General features: G+C 34.4%; 1 protein-coding gene across 1 annotated transcript in view; it reads right to left on the bottom strand.

Moving 5' to 3' along the window:
* The window catches only part of SYT10 (synaptotagmin 10), a 73900-nt gene that overhangs the window by 51756 nt on the left and 9252 nt on the right, over positions 1–12892 (bottom strand). Inside the window, exon 2 of the mRNA XM_003813722.5 lies at positions 3543–3900. Coding sequence (XP_003813770.1) covers positions 3543–3900 — 358 coding nt within the window. The remainder of the gene's footprint in view (positions 1–3542; positions 3901–12892) is intronic.

Below are 12892 nucleotides of genomic sequence, written 5' to 3'. Positions count from 1 at the left end.
TCACTTTACTCTATTTTTTGATCACAATACCTTATCTGCTGTTTTCTTAGCAAAATTTCCTACTCCATGATTTTTCAAATAAAATATGTCCATCTAGAATGCACATCCTCTCCCAATTGCCACTTATCTGAATTTCCAGTTTCCTTCAACTCAGCTTAATGGCTCTTCTCCATGCCTTAGCTGGAAATAATGTCTCAATGTTCTGAATTCCACATTCTCCATCACATAGCTGGCACTTGTAATTCCTTATATTGGTATTACATGTATTGTCTCCACATTATATTATAAATTTACAGAAATTGTCACAGATCCTTAGAGTTTTTGGAGTGGAAAGAGTGAAGGATACGTTGACTATACCCAGGATTAAATATATGTTGAATAAGGTTATTGGATGAATAAACAACCAATCAAGATGACACTTGAAGAATATTAGTAATGAAGAAATACACAGATGCCAGCTGGGTTGTTTGGTTGCCTGGCAGGCTGATAGGGCAAAATGTCCACGTACTTGAAAAAGGAGATGATAACTTGAAAAATGTGGGAGTTTCCAGCAATGCTGCTAACTTCTAGGCCCATCAGGATGCTATTTAAATACAGAGACAAGTAAAACTTGAAAGACTATGATGTCTGAGCCAAATTTTAAAGGAGTCCCAACAGACTGGAGCTGGGGCATACTAATAAGGTGAGGAAACAAAGTATTAAAGTTAAATTCAGTGTGTGTGTGTGTGTGCATCTGTGTGTGTTATGTGTGTGTGTGTGTGCGTGCCTGTGCATGTAGGTTTGATTTTGCTACATCTCAGTGAAAAGTTGGCATTTGAGCAGAATAATTTGATTTATAATAATGTACCCTTGATCTCTGTGTTCATGTGGACTACATAATGAACTCAGCAATTTCCTCTTCCTCTCTCTATAAAGGTAATTTCTAGTATGATGAAGTAATTAATGTAGATAAGGGTTTTGAGAACTAGAAATAATCATGTTTTCTGCAAGGAATTCATCCCAAGGCTAAACAAGTTCAAATAATGACTCTAGTCATTCATGATATTCATATACAATTCCAGATTTTTAATTGAGTATGATGAACAGGAAGATGCTGTTATTCTCCAGCCTTCAAACTACCTGTCCTAAGCATACTTTGTAACCAACATATTTAATTGCAGGAAAACTACATCCCTTTGGCGTTTATGCTTAATATGTGTTCATCCATCTGGATAAATTTGAATTCTTACTCTTCCCAGCTGCATGACTTCAGGCAAATTTTTAAATCTCTCTGGGTTTCAGTTAACTCACATGTCATGGGGATAATTAATAATACTTACTTCATGCAGGTTGGTGAAGGATTATCAGGAAGGGTGTCTTGGCATAGTGACAAAATTGCAAGTGCTCAAAATTCTTTTCTTCTTCTTCTTTCCCCAACCACTCATATAAACAATGAAAGTCAGAGGCAGGTGAAATGATTGATATCAAAGTTCTAGCAAAACTCTAAATGTGTGTTGCAGTTTTTCCTCTTACAAAATATCAGATATATACAATCTAATTTTTATGATTTTAAGGTTGAAATTTTTATGTTTTTCTGATTTGTTCAATTTCACATAATTACTGAGAAATTCATAGCTAGCAAAATGAAGTCTTCGCTCACGTGTTTTCATTCTCCTCTAGCTAGGGATAATCAAATAAGTGGTCTCTTTATACTCAACAGGTAATATTTTGGAGATAGTATTTTGTTTTTCTGAGGTTCCAAAAAAACATTGATTACCTGAATTTGTCTTCATTGAGTATCCACATATAATCTGTACATATCAACTAAAGAGTTGAATGATTCTGAATGCTAAGCTAATATACATTCACAGTGGTTAGTATTTTTAAAATGTTTTGCAGATTAATTGAAGATTTTTACCTTGAAATTTCTGAGTGTCTTAAGTCTTCGTGGCTATAAGATATCATATGTGGCCAAAGTTTTCCGGGATGGTAGTGATAATCAAGTAAATACATGAGGTAATTTTAAAGCAGTTTTCCCCTATAAGTATAGCGAGACCAATGTCTTGGAAAAAAGGAAGTTCCTCCCAAAGACATTTTTTCCCCTATTTGTAAAACATGTTTAAAAAAGTGGTTTATTGGACAATTATTTAATAGTTCAATAAATATATATAATTCAATAAATATATATAGTTCAATAAATATAAAAATTAACATGAATATTTATTGAGTTACATTACATAAAGATCATAAATAAGAAAATTTAAAATGAGCCTAAATGTCATTGCTCAGGAAAACTTGCCAAAATAAAAACAAAATATGAGGCATTCCTTAGTTATAAAATTTAAGTAGCCTAGAAAAGTGTAACATGAAAAAGACACTTCCATCCAACCTCCTTATCTCAAAGTCCCTTATCTCAAAGGTAATAATTATTCTTACTTATCCCTCTGGAATACATTTAAGTAAGAAGTGGATTTATTTGTAGATATAATTCTCCCATTTACACAAAATACATATTGAATAGCCTTTCAATTCTAGTAGCCAATATGACCCAGTTTTTCAATTTGATAGATTTCTAAACCCTTAAAAGTATTACCATATTGGAAAACATGGATGCATCTTCGGTTTAGAGAGATAAAAAGGTAAGATTAGGAAGTCAATCAGTTTGCAGGAAATACAGTTACCTCTCAATAAGAGACCATTGATTTTACCCTGCCCTAGAATAAAACTAGTTGCTACTTTTGGCAACCCGAGAAAAACTGCTAACATGCAATTTGTTTTAAGAACTGATGTCTCTACTTAGCAGAAAAAAATGCCTCTTTACAGGAATCATTTTTTCCTTTATAGTTAATACAATTAGAATATACTGTGGTTAATTATTTTCAACAAAGTTTTGTTGATTTTCCCAGGCTGAGTTAAAATGTATTTCCTTAAGGAAGTCCTCTTCTTCCTCCTTTTAATTTACACTCCTCCATATGCCCATGATATTTGGCCTCTTGTGGAACTTATACTTTGCCCAGTGTAAGAATCTGGTCTACATGAGCTCAAACACACAATGAAGTTTCATGTTTTTGGTATATGTGTTAAACAGTTGCAGACTAATGAATCTGTTAGCTGTGATTGTGAAATTCTAGATGATTTCTGATTGTGTAGAGCCTCCACGATATGCATTTCAAATGGCTTTCTTAATATTTATTGGTCGAATAAAATTAAGTTGGAAGACTACAAGTAGCAGCTATCAACTAATGATATTTCAGTGGAAAGAGTTTAATAATAATCTGTAGTTACACGATTTTACTGAGACCTCATATTCTGCTAAGCCCCTTTCATGGTCCTGCTCCTTATTTGGCTTCTTTGTTCTTAAGTTTCTCTCTCTCTGCCCCTATGTACTCTGTCCTACCCTTTCTCTCTTTATTTAATTATCTATTTCCTATGTCTTTCCCATTTCTCCTGTTTCTCTTTTCTCCCAACTAAAGTTTTTCTCTCTTATGAAATTTCACACACACACACACACACACACACACACACGCACACACACCAGTTTTATATATTTAATCTTTCCTTACCGGGATGATGACGTAGGCTCAGTAATTTGTCTTTGCACACGTGCATGTTTAATTAAATGTTCTTTTAAAGCAGTTTGGACTTCTGCTGGGATGTCAGGGGAAGTGTGGCTGATTTTTATTGCAGGCTCAATAGCTTTTACGGCTGGCTTTTCATTTTCCTTAATTTCTTTTTTCTCTTCAGTCTCAAAAACTTCAGTAGGAGCACTTGAAATGCTCTGTGGAAGGCTAGTGATGTTGGAAGTCACAGGTTTGCTTTTCCAGCATGGCCAACACAGCTTCCAGAAGACAAAAAGTGAGACAACCAACAAGGCCAGTCCACAAAAGCTGACAACGACTGCTAACAGGCTGACCGAAATATCTGGAAAAATTACAATGTAAAAATGATTAATTAATATTGTACATAAAAAAGCAGAAATGGAAAGAAAATTTTACATCATAATTGTTATTCTTTCCTGATTCAGAATTTCAAAAACTCAATTTTAAGTTATCTTTGTAGGAAGAAAAGGTTAATAATCATTCCTGGAAATTCTCAAAGGAGGTACTTGAAAAGTTCTACCCCGGTAAAAATTCTAATTATATACAGGAAAATTATGATGTATGCACATCATTTCCAAGTACACTATGATGGGTTCAAGATTTTGCAAACAAAGATTGAAAAACTGCAACCTGCCATGAAGCCATGAGGCAAGAAATTCTAAAACTGCACACAATAGGAAACTCTTGTTTGCTTCATCTTTGATCTAAAGATGCAAGCTTCTCATTCTCTAGGCAGAGAATCATTAAATATTTCTGTAAACTGTTTTCAACAGTATAAATGAGAATAACACATTACTAATAGAGAATGAGACATTATTAGTTACATTTTTCAACCTCCATAGATTCTTTCTGATAATTTTGTATTATTTTTGTTTCTAATTTCTCTTAATTTCTTGAGTCCTAAATTAATTAATGAATTGTGCTATGGCCTGAATTTTTGTATCACCCCCAAAATTCATATGCTGACATCCTAATCCCCAAGGCCATGGTATTAGGAGGTGGGACTTCTAGGGAGGGCATTAGGTCATGAGGGAAGTCTTCATGAGTAGGATTAGTGTTCTTATAAAGTAGGCCAAGGGTGCTCTTTTGCCCTTCTACCATGTGAGGGCATAGCAAGAAGGTGTCATCTATGAAGCAGGAAATGGGCCCATGGGACTAGCACAGGCATTCTCCATGGGGACTTGACCCTGTACATTTTACAATATAGAGAAGCAGAAAATTTTTGTTTCCTGAAGATGTCAAGCTTTTTCCTCAAAGAAGGGAGAAATTGATATATCATTTCTCAAGGATGGGGGTGGGTCAAGATTCCATCATAATTACAATGTTGTAGCTCCTTGCACCCAGAGACATAAGGCATGGGAGAAAGTGAATTCTGCTTAATAGAAAACAGTGCAAGAAGTTAGATTAAGTAGAATTTTATCCTGAAAAATAAAACGAAAATTATGCAAACAAGCTTATTGTATTTTATTTATGTTTTGCATTGCTTGCCATAGCAATTATGACTAATCATTAATAGTATTAAAAATGAAATCAAGCGCTTAATGCGTAGCTCTTCATGACATATTTTTCTCCCAATAACAAGCCTTGTTTAACAAAAGAAAAATAACCTATCAAGAGATTAAGTGAGGATCTAGGAGAATTTATAAAGTCATCAAAAAATTTTAAATGACTTTTTCATGTTTGTGATTCATTTAACTATGACATGAAGTACACTATGAGTTTGGATTTAATTCAAAGAAAAATGAGTAATCCCAGAAACATTTTAAATCAAGGTGTTGAAATGAAAATATGCATTTCAGAACTAACATTTTGACTAAGGAGAAGATAGAAGTGAAGGCAAGACTGGAAGAGGAAACACTAGTTAATAGATTACAAGAGCTATCCATGTGAGAGACTAGTGGTTCTGAATCAGGGTTGCTGAAATGGGAAAGAAAAGATTCCAGAGAATATCAAAGCTCTAGTGAAGGAGTGTGAAGATTAAAAAGGACAAGAATGTGACTCAGTTTTGCTCGTACTGAGTTTGAAGTACTTATGGTCATGCAAGTTGAAATTTTGAGTAGGCTATTGGTCATGCATAAATGCAACTTAAATAAATTGCAACTAATTTAACTTCCTTAAGTAGTGGGATCTGAATCCATAGAAGATAAATGTTCCTCAACAGAATCCTGAGTACACCAATATTTAAAGAGAGTTTCAAGGCATAAGAAACCTGCACAGAAGAATGGAGAAAAGGAGAAAGAAAGACATGCAAAAAAATCAGGTCAGTGGGTATTCACAGAAGCTAGGAGAATATTTTAAGAAATGATAGTGTAAATCATTAAAATAAGTTCAATTAAAACAAGAGTTGAGAAGTGACCATTAACTTTAACAAGTATGTCTTTAGTGAATTCTATGAGGCCAGTGAAGCAGATGTTGTGTTAACCAGATTACTGTGGATTAAGAAATGACTGGCGGCCAGGCGCGGTGGCTCACGCCTGTAATCCCAGCACTTTGGGAGGCTGAGACGGGCGGATCATGAGGTCAGAAGATCGAAACCATCCTGGCTAAAGCGATGAAACTCCGTCTCTACTAAAAGTACAAAAAATTAGCCAGGTGTGGTGGCGGGTGCCTGTAGTCCCAGCTACTCGGGAGGCTGAGGCAGGAGAATGGCGTGAGCCTGGGAGGTGGAGCTTGCAGTGAGCCGAGGTTGCACCACTGCACTCCAGCCTGGGTGACAGAGTGAGACTCTGTCTCAAAAAAAAAAAAAAAAAAAAAGACTGGCAGTGTGGAAATGGACTCTGTGAGAGTAGATAATTCCTTCAAGAAATTATACCTAGGGAAGGAGGAGAGAGAGGGAGCAATAACTACAGCAGCACGTGGAGTTGATGAAGGTGTTTTCATTAGGATTTGCAATACTTCAGCATGCTTCAGAATGGTGAGAAGGAATCAGTGGACAAGAATGGATAGGCAATTAAGCAGAATAATTAACAGTGAAGTCCCATAAAAGGTGACAATGGATGAGATCTGAAGCAAAGATCAAAGAATTGGATTGCTTCTTTCTTTGTAAGAAAAAGAGAATAGTTCTGGATGCCAGTAAGGTTATAGGTCTCGAGGCAGGAAGTCAAGTGAATTCTTGTTTATAACTATATTTTTCTCTCCAAAGGAGGAGTTAGGGTTAACTGTCAATTATGTTGGAATATTTGGGAATAGTTTGGGATATTTGAAGAGCATGAGAAAAGTTTGAAATAGGAACTATAGAGAATAGGAGAAACTTGAATAGGAAAACATTAGATGCCTGGTCAGAATATACATTTCTTTCAAAATTGGAGACCAATAAAGTGATACTAGTCTGCCTGGTTTTAAAATATTCAGCAGCTTTGGTGTAGGGGCAAAGAGACAAATAAATGCATCCATGCATAAGGTTTTTGGTTTGTTTATTTTTCCAGAAGAATGTGATAGACCCCAAAGGAGGAGTGTATTGGGCAGATAAAATGATGCATCATAAGTATGACATCATACTTACTGAAAGAAATTTCAGAGATAAATAGAAAAGTTAATAGACTGGAGTTTCTAAATGAGAAAGATGAACTCATAGGAGATTTTGGTTGGGGATTGAAATATTTGGATTTACAATGCTATGGTAGTATTGTTCACCATAATGACAAGGGTTTGAGTATGATCATAAAAGAAAAGAGGTAAGTTGAACTAGAGAAGATCACTGGAGGAAGGTGGCCAATCACTGGGAGGCCAAGGAGATGAATCTGAATGTCCTGGCTTTTCTACACAGGCTTTCAAGTTACCCATTCCAACGGGCAAACTTGATGACTAGGCTCTCTAGCTCTAATTTTCACTGTCTCCGGATAATTAAAAAGAATCCATTACATAGCATTCATCCTATCATATCTGGAAAGATTAAGAGCTAATGAAATAAACAGAAATTAGATTAGGCTCTGAGATAATTAGGTTTAAAATTGCTCGAACTCTGGTTTGATTACATACACATGCATAAACATTATTCTGCCACTGTCTATATGTCTGTCGGTCTGTCTGACTATATATCTCTAACTAATTTTAGTCAGAAACATTTTACTCTTTTATCATGTTTTAATATCCCAAAATAAAGTGACACAGTTCAGAAAAACTGAGAAAAAGATCACTGTCATCAGAAAATACAGGGAACTTCTAAAATGCGAATTCCTCAGAAACTTTTAGCATAGCAGAACTTTGCTAAAGTCTGTATAACCAGGCCACAACATTTGCATGATCTTGTCCACTGAAACTTATAAATACTGCTAGGTCCAATTACCTACTACCCATGCAGCTAACATGATCATGCAGAAAAGCACAGGCCAAGTGTCCTGTTCTCAATTCCAATTTCTGCATGATCATGCAATTACTACTGCTTGAATTGATATTCTCCTCTGTGTCTATCTGTATCTTTTTAAAAATTTTAAAATTCTAGTTCATTTTTAATTTTTCAAAATGTACAAAATCTACAAAAATGTGATTTCCAATAATTAATCAGAAATTATATATAATTTAGTTCATCGATATTTCAAGCCCTTTGTTTCTTTCCTGCTTCCTGTTGTTGCCTAACCACAGTCCATATTTGCTTATGGCACCATTTCATAGAGAAAGAGGGGGAATAAAACTCACATCAGCAACTCTTAGTCAAAGATGAAATTTTGGGATTATCTTTGAAGTTAATTTATTTATACTATTCATCTGATATTACCATTATAATAATTAGGGCATGCTTCTGATTTCTATAACAAGGGACCAAATTAATAGTGACTGAAACAAGATAGTTTATTTCTCTCTCATGTGAAGTGAGACTGTCCCAGCATAAACAGGCCATGGCAGATTTATCAACTCTAAGGTGCCTGGAATTCTGGTTTGTTTTACATTTTTGCTCTACTATTCAAAGGTCTTTGCTTCTCTTTGAAGTCCAAGATGGCAAGCTACTACGTCCATATTTCAGGCAGCTGGATGGAAGAAGAAGATGGAAAAAGGGAAGGTGAGGGTATGTCATTTCATTTTAAAAGTACAAATTTGAAGTTGTGCACATCATTGCTAATTTCCCAAGGGTCAGGACTTAGTCATGTGGCTATACCAAACTGGAAAGGGACTGAAAAATGCTCTTTTAAAATTTTTTATGCTGCCATATTCTTAAGAAAAATAAGAGATCCTATTGCTGTGAAGTAGAAGCGGGAGATGAATACTGGGAAGCAACTAGTAGTCACTTTCTCATCTATAAATCTAATACATAATATCATCAATCAACAACAATCCTTTCACATTGCCTCTTATAATGTCCATTTTAAATTTATTGACCTTTGCCTTTCTCTTGAATTTCAATAAATGATAACAATTACATTAATACTATATTTAATCCATTATAAAATACATACTTTAAAACATTTTACATTTTTGAAATCAGAATGTTATCTTAGTATTGATGGCTTGTTACAATAGCTAATAGCCAAGCAGTAACTGTGTCATAATTTTCATTATTTGTGTATGCGCTAAAGCAAAAGCATCAGCATCAAAATTCATAGAATAAGTCCAAGTGGCTTATAAGAGAATATTGGAGAAAATAGTGAAGCACATCCTTCAACCTTATAAGTCAAATTTTTGGAAATGGGTGGTGAAGGTGGTGAGTCAGATGTATTTAGAAACACTGCCAACATCCCACATATTTGCACAGTTAGCTTTAGAGCACAGTACCCTTGGCCTGTATATCTTTTATGAATTATGTTAAGAAAAAAATGCATCATTAACACTTTTTATGACATAGAATATGATAATGTGTGGAAAAACAAGGACATCATTAATTCTGAATCAAAAAGCCATTCAGAAGAATCAGATTCAGAATTTTAGTTTTAAAATTACTTTAACCTATTTCTTTTATGTTTTCCTTCCTATATTTGTGTCAGAGTGATATAAGATTTCTTTAAAAGTCTAAGTTTTAAAAGAAGTATTTCTATACATATAAAATAAAAATTCCACGTGATTAAAAAGCATTGTGCCATAGTTTATTTGGCAACATTCTCTTTCCTTTCTTGGTGCCACATAAAATAACGGTGCATCTTATAATCAAAGGCATCTTCGATTTGATAAAACGTGGTACCAAGTATGGTATTCGAATATCTAAATTTATTAAAAAGCTTTACATATGCTCATAATTGAGTAAATTATTTATAATTGGTGACTGTATATTACTCATATATTTACATTAACTTGAACAACACACATAGCATCACATACATTTAATTAATGGCTCTAGTACATTTAATGCTTGGCACAGTGGCTTTCACAGAGTAAGCGCTCAATAAATATTGCTTGAATAAAAGCATAATGCTAAAACCACTTCTCAGGTACATTAACAGCTTATATTGTAACAGATTAGAAATTATAGGCTTCTGAATATTGTTTTGTCCATTAGTCCTATAAATCCATGACTACTAAAACATCACTAAGGGAATAATATTAATAAATACTGAAGAGAAAACAACAGTCCTTGTTTAATTAAGACAATATTGTGGTATGGACAAGTTGACATTTACAAGGTTTTAAAAATTGACTGTCATGTTATCTAGTCAACAATGGAATAATAAATTAGACAGTAGATCATAACATACATCAAGGTCCATCTAAGGAAAAAAAAATCATTAATATCGGTTCCTTTCTATTCCCCTTAGGATGATTCCCCCCTTCTGGCTCCAAGGCCATTACAGCACAATTCCATAAAGAAACAAAGGTGTAAAGAGTTTTATTAATTTCTGGTAATAAACCCATAAGAGCTTCTACTTTTTTTCCCCAATAGTCTATGTGAGGCATGTTGATGCCAGCTCTTATAGCTTCAGTGACTACTTAGGATGTATTTAACATTATGAAGAAAAACAAAATTACCCTATAAAATAATAAAAGAAGCCATCTCTTTAGTCAGGAATTCTGTTTGTAAACTTGGTCAGTGTTAGATATTCCACCAACAGAGGAAATTGGCATTGTGCCAGTTAGACAAAAGACCTATAATAATAACACTCCTTATCTGAAGGTTCAGTTTGATAGATTCATACTAATGATGCCCTGAGATTTTTGAGTGGGTGGCTCTCAGCTCTTTTTCAGTTACATTTTGTCTCCAATGCCTCATAGTACTGAATTTTAATAGTATACACTGTTAATTACTTAACTTGACCAAAATATGGTAGGAAAATACAGCATACAAGATTTTAATGAATTATTTTTTCTAATTACAAATTAACAAAAACAATGTAACTGGTAATATAATATCTGTTTTCACTACAGACTTATTTATAAACATATGAAAGGAACTATATTTAGGATTATATGCGTTCAAAGTCGTGCATTTCAAACACACTAAAAATCTTTTATGTGATTTTACAGTTGACACAAATCAATTATATTTGGCCAAGAAGATGTAAACACCTACTCGTGTACACTGAAGTACACATGTGTGCATAGTCAAGTAAGAAAAATGAAAAACACTGCTTGTTATATTTGAATGATAGAAAATCTAATAGAAAGGTTTGAGATATGGGTCATAATTGCACACTAATAAATTTTATTGGCCAGTAATTATAGCCAATAATGTAATAATATTAACAGCTTATCTTCACAGACATTTTTTCCAATGCCCTTCAGCGCCAAGGATGCCCCCAGAATCTCCTCTTCCTATTCCTACTCTTTGTTAAACCTAGGCTAAAATCTAGGAAGCCCTGGTTTCTTAGCCTATCTCCATCACTAACTAGTGGTGATTTGAAGGGAGGTTAAATTTCTTTGCCTTAGTTTTCACATCTGCAAAGTGATGATTCCTACTTTCAACTGGAATGATTAACAGCAATTTGAATCATGAGATAGTTACTTTTCCCCTGCCACTTTCTACTTAGCACACTAACATGCTTTCCTTTTACTGCCATACGTGAATATATTGAACAGAGATTCTAGAACTTGTGGACTCAGTGCTTTATGCAACACTTACAAATTTAGTCATGGAATTACAGATCCAGCTGAACACACTCTGAAGAAAGTCAATGGATACCTGTATCAAGTTCAGTTGCTTTTTCATGAGTATATTGCTGACTGAATTCTAGCTTTTTAATGTTGTAAGTGCTCTAATTTCTGCTATTATCATAAACTAGATATTTTGTATGTCTATACAGGATATTGTATTAGATACTGGTGACACAAAAATACAGATGTATACAATTTAGTTGCAGAAGAGATTTGGAGGTTATTAAGACTCATTATCTTACAAATAATAAAGTTGAAGCTTCTTGATAATAAATCCCTTGATTCATTCATTCATTTAAAAAATATTAATTGGGCCAGGTGCGGTAGCTCACGCCTGTAATCTCAGCACTTTGGGATGCAGAAGTGGGCGGATCACCTGAGGTCGGGAGTTGGAGACCACCCTGGCCAACATGGAGAAAACCCCCGTCTCTACTAAAAATACAAAATTAGCTGGGCGTGGTGGCACATGCCTGTAATCCCAGCTACTTGGGAGGCGGAGGTTGTGATGAGCTGAGATCCCGCCATTGCACTCTAGCCTGGGCAACAACAGTGAACCTCCATCTCAAAAAAATAAAATAAAAATAATAAATAAATAAAGTAGCTAGTATGAACCACAGATTTTTCAAGGCACTGAAGATAAAACAATAAACAAGCCCCTGCCCTCAAAGAGCTGACATGCTATTGACTTAATGTGTACAACGTTAGTGGAATAAAATGTAGATTGGGAAGAATATAATCATATGTTCAAAATAGAAATGATTTTCATTGGCATTGGAAATTACATTAAACATTTATGGTAATGATTGTCTTCTGCCGGAATTTTGTATTTAAAAAAGCTTGTAAATGAATGCAGATGCATCTCAAACAATTACCAATTTTTTCAAAAAGCCAGTATTACAGTAATGACTGTTTTTTTAAAAATGTGATTTGAACTTGGTATACAAAATCACTCATAAGAATTAGATGTCAGAGACTCACAGTTCATAGAAAAAGGAAATACAGCTTTTAATTTGTCACAAAGGAAAAAGAAAAGGTTAAAGCAAAAAGAAATTCCTGCCAATACTGCTAACATACTGGGATTTAAGAATAAATGTTTGCTGAGATCTTCTTGGCTTTGAAGATAGGTCTCCATTTGCATTTGAAGTAAATCAGACCAAGCACAAGGTGTATTGATGATCATGTGACAATGAGACTAGACATAGTAGAAGCTGGCCACTCTTCAGTGGAGTGACAATGTGGAGGAAGGAAAAATATCCTCTTATATATTCTTCTTCAAACAGGCCAATCATTCTGAATTCACT

Source organism: Pan paniscus, chromosome 10 (genome assembly GCF_029289425.2).
Source record: "Pan paniscus chromosome 10, NHGRI_mPanPan1-v2.0_pri, whole genome shotgun sequence".
NCBI classification, from domain to species: domain Eukaryota; kingdom Metazoa; phylum Chordata; class Mammalia; order Primates; family Hominidae; genus Pan; species Pan paniscus.
Note: the sequence above shows the minus strand (reverse complement) of the source record. Positions and strands in the feature narration are given on the sequence as shown.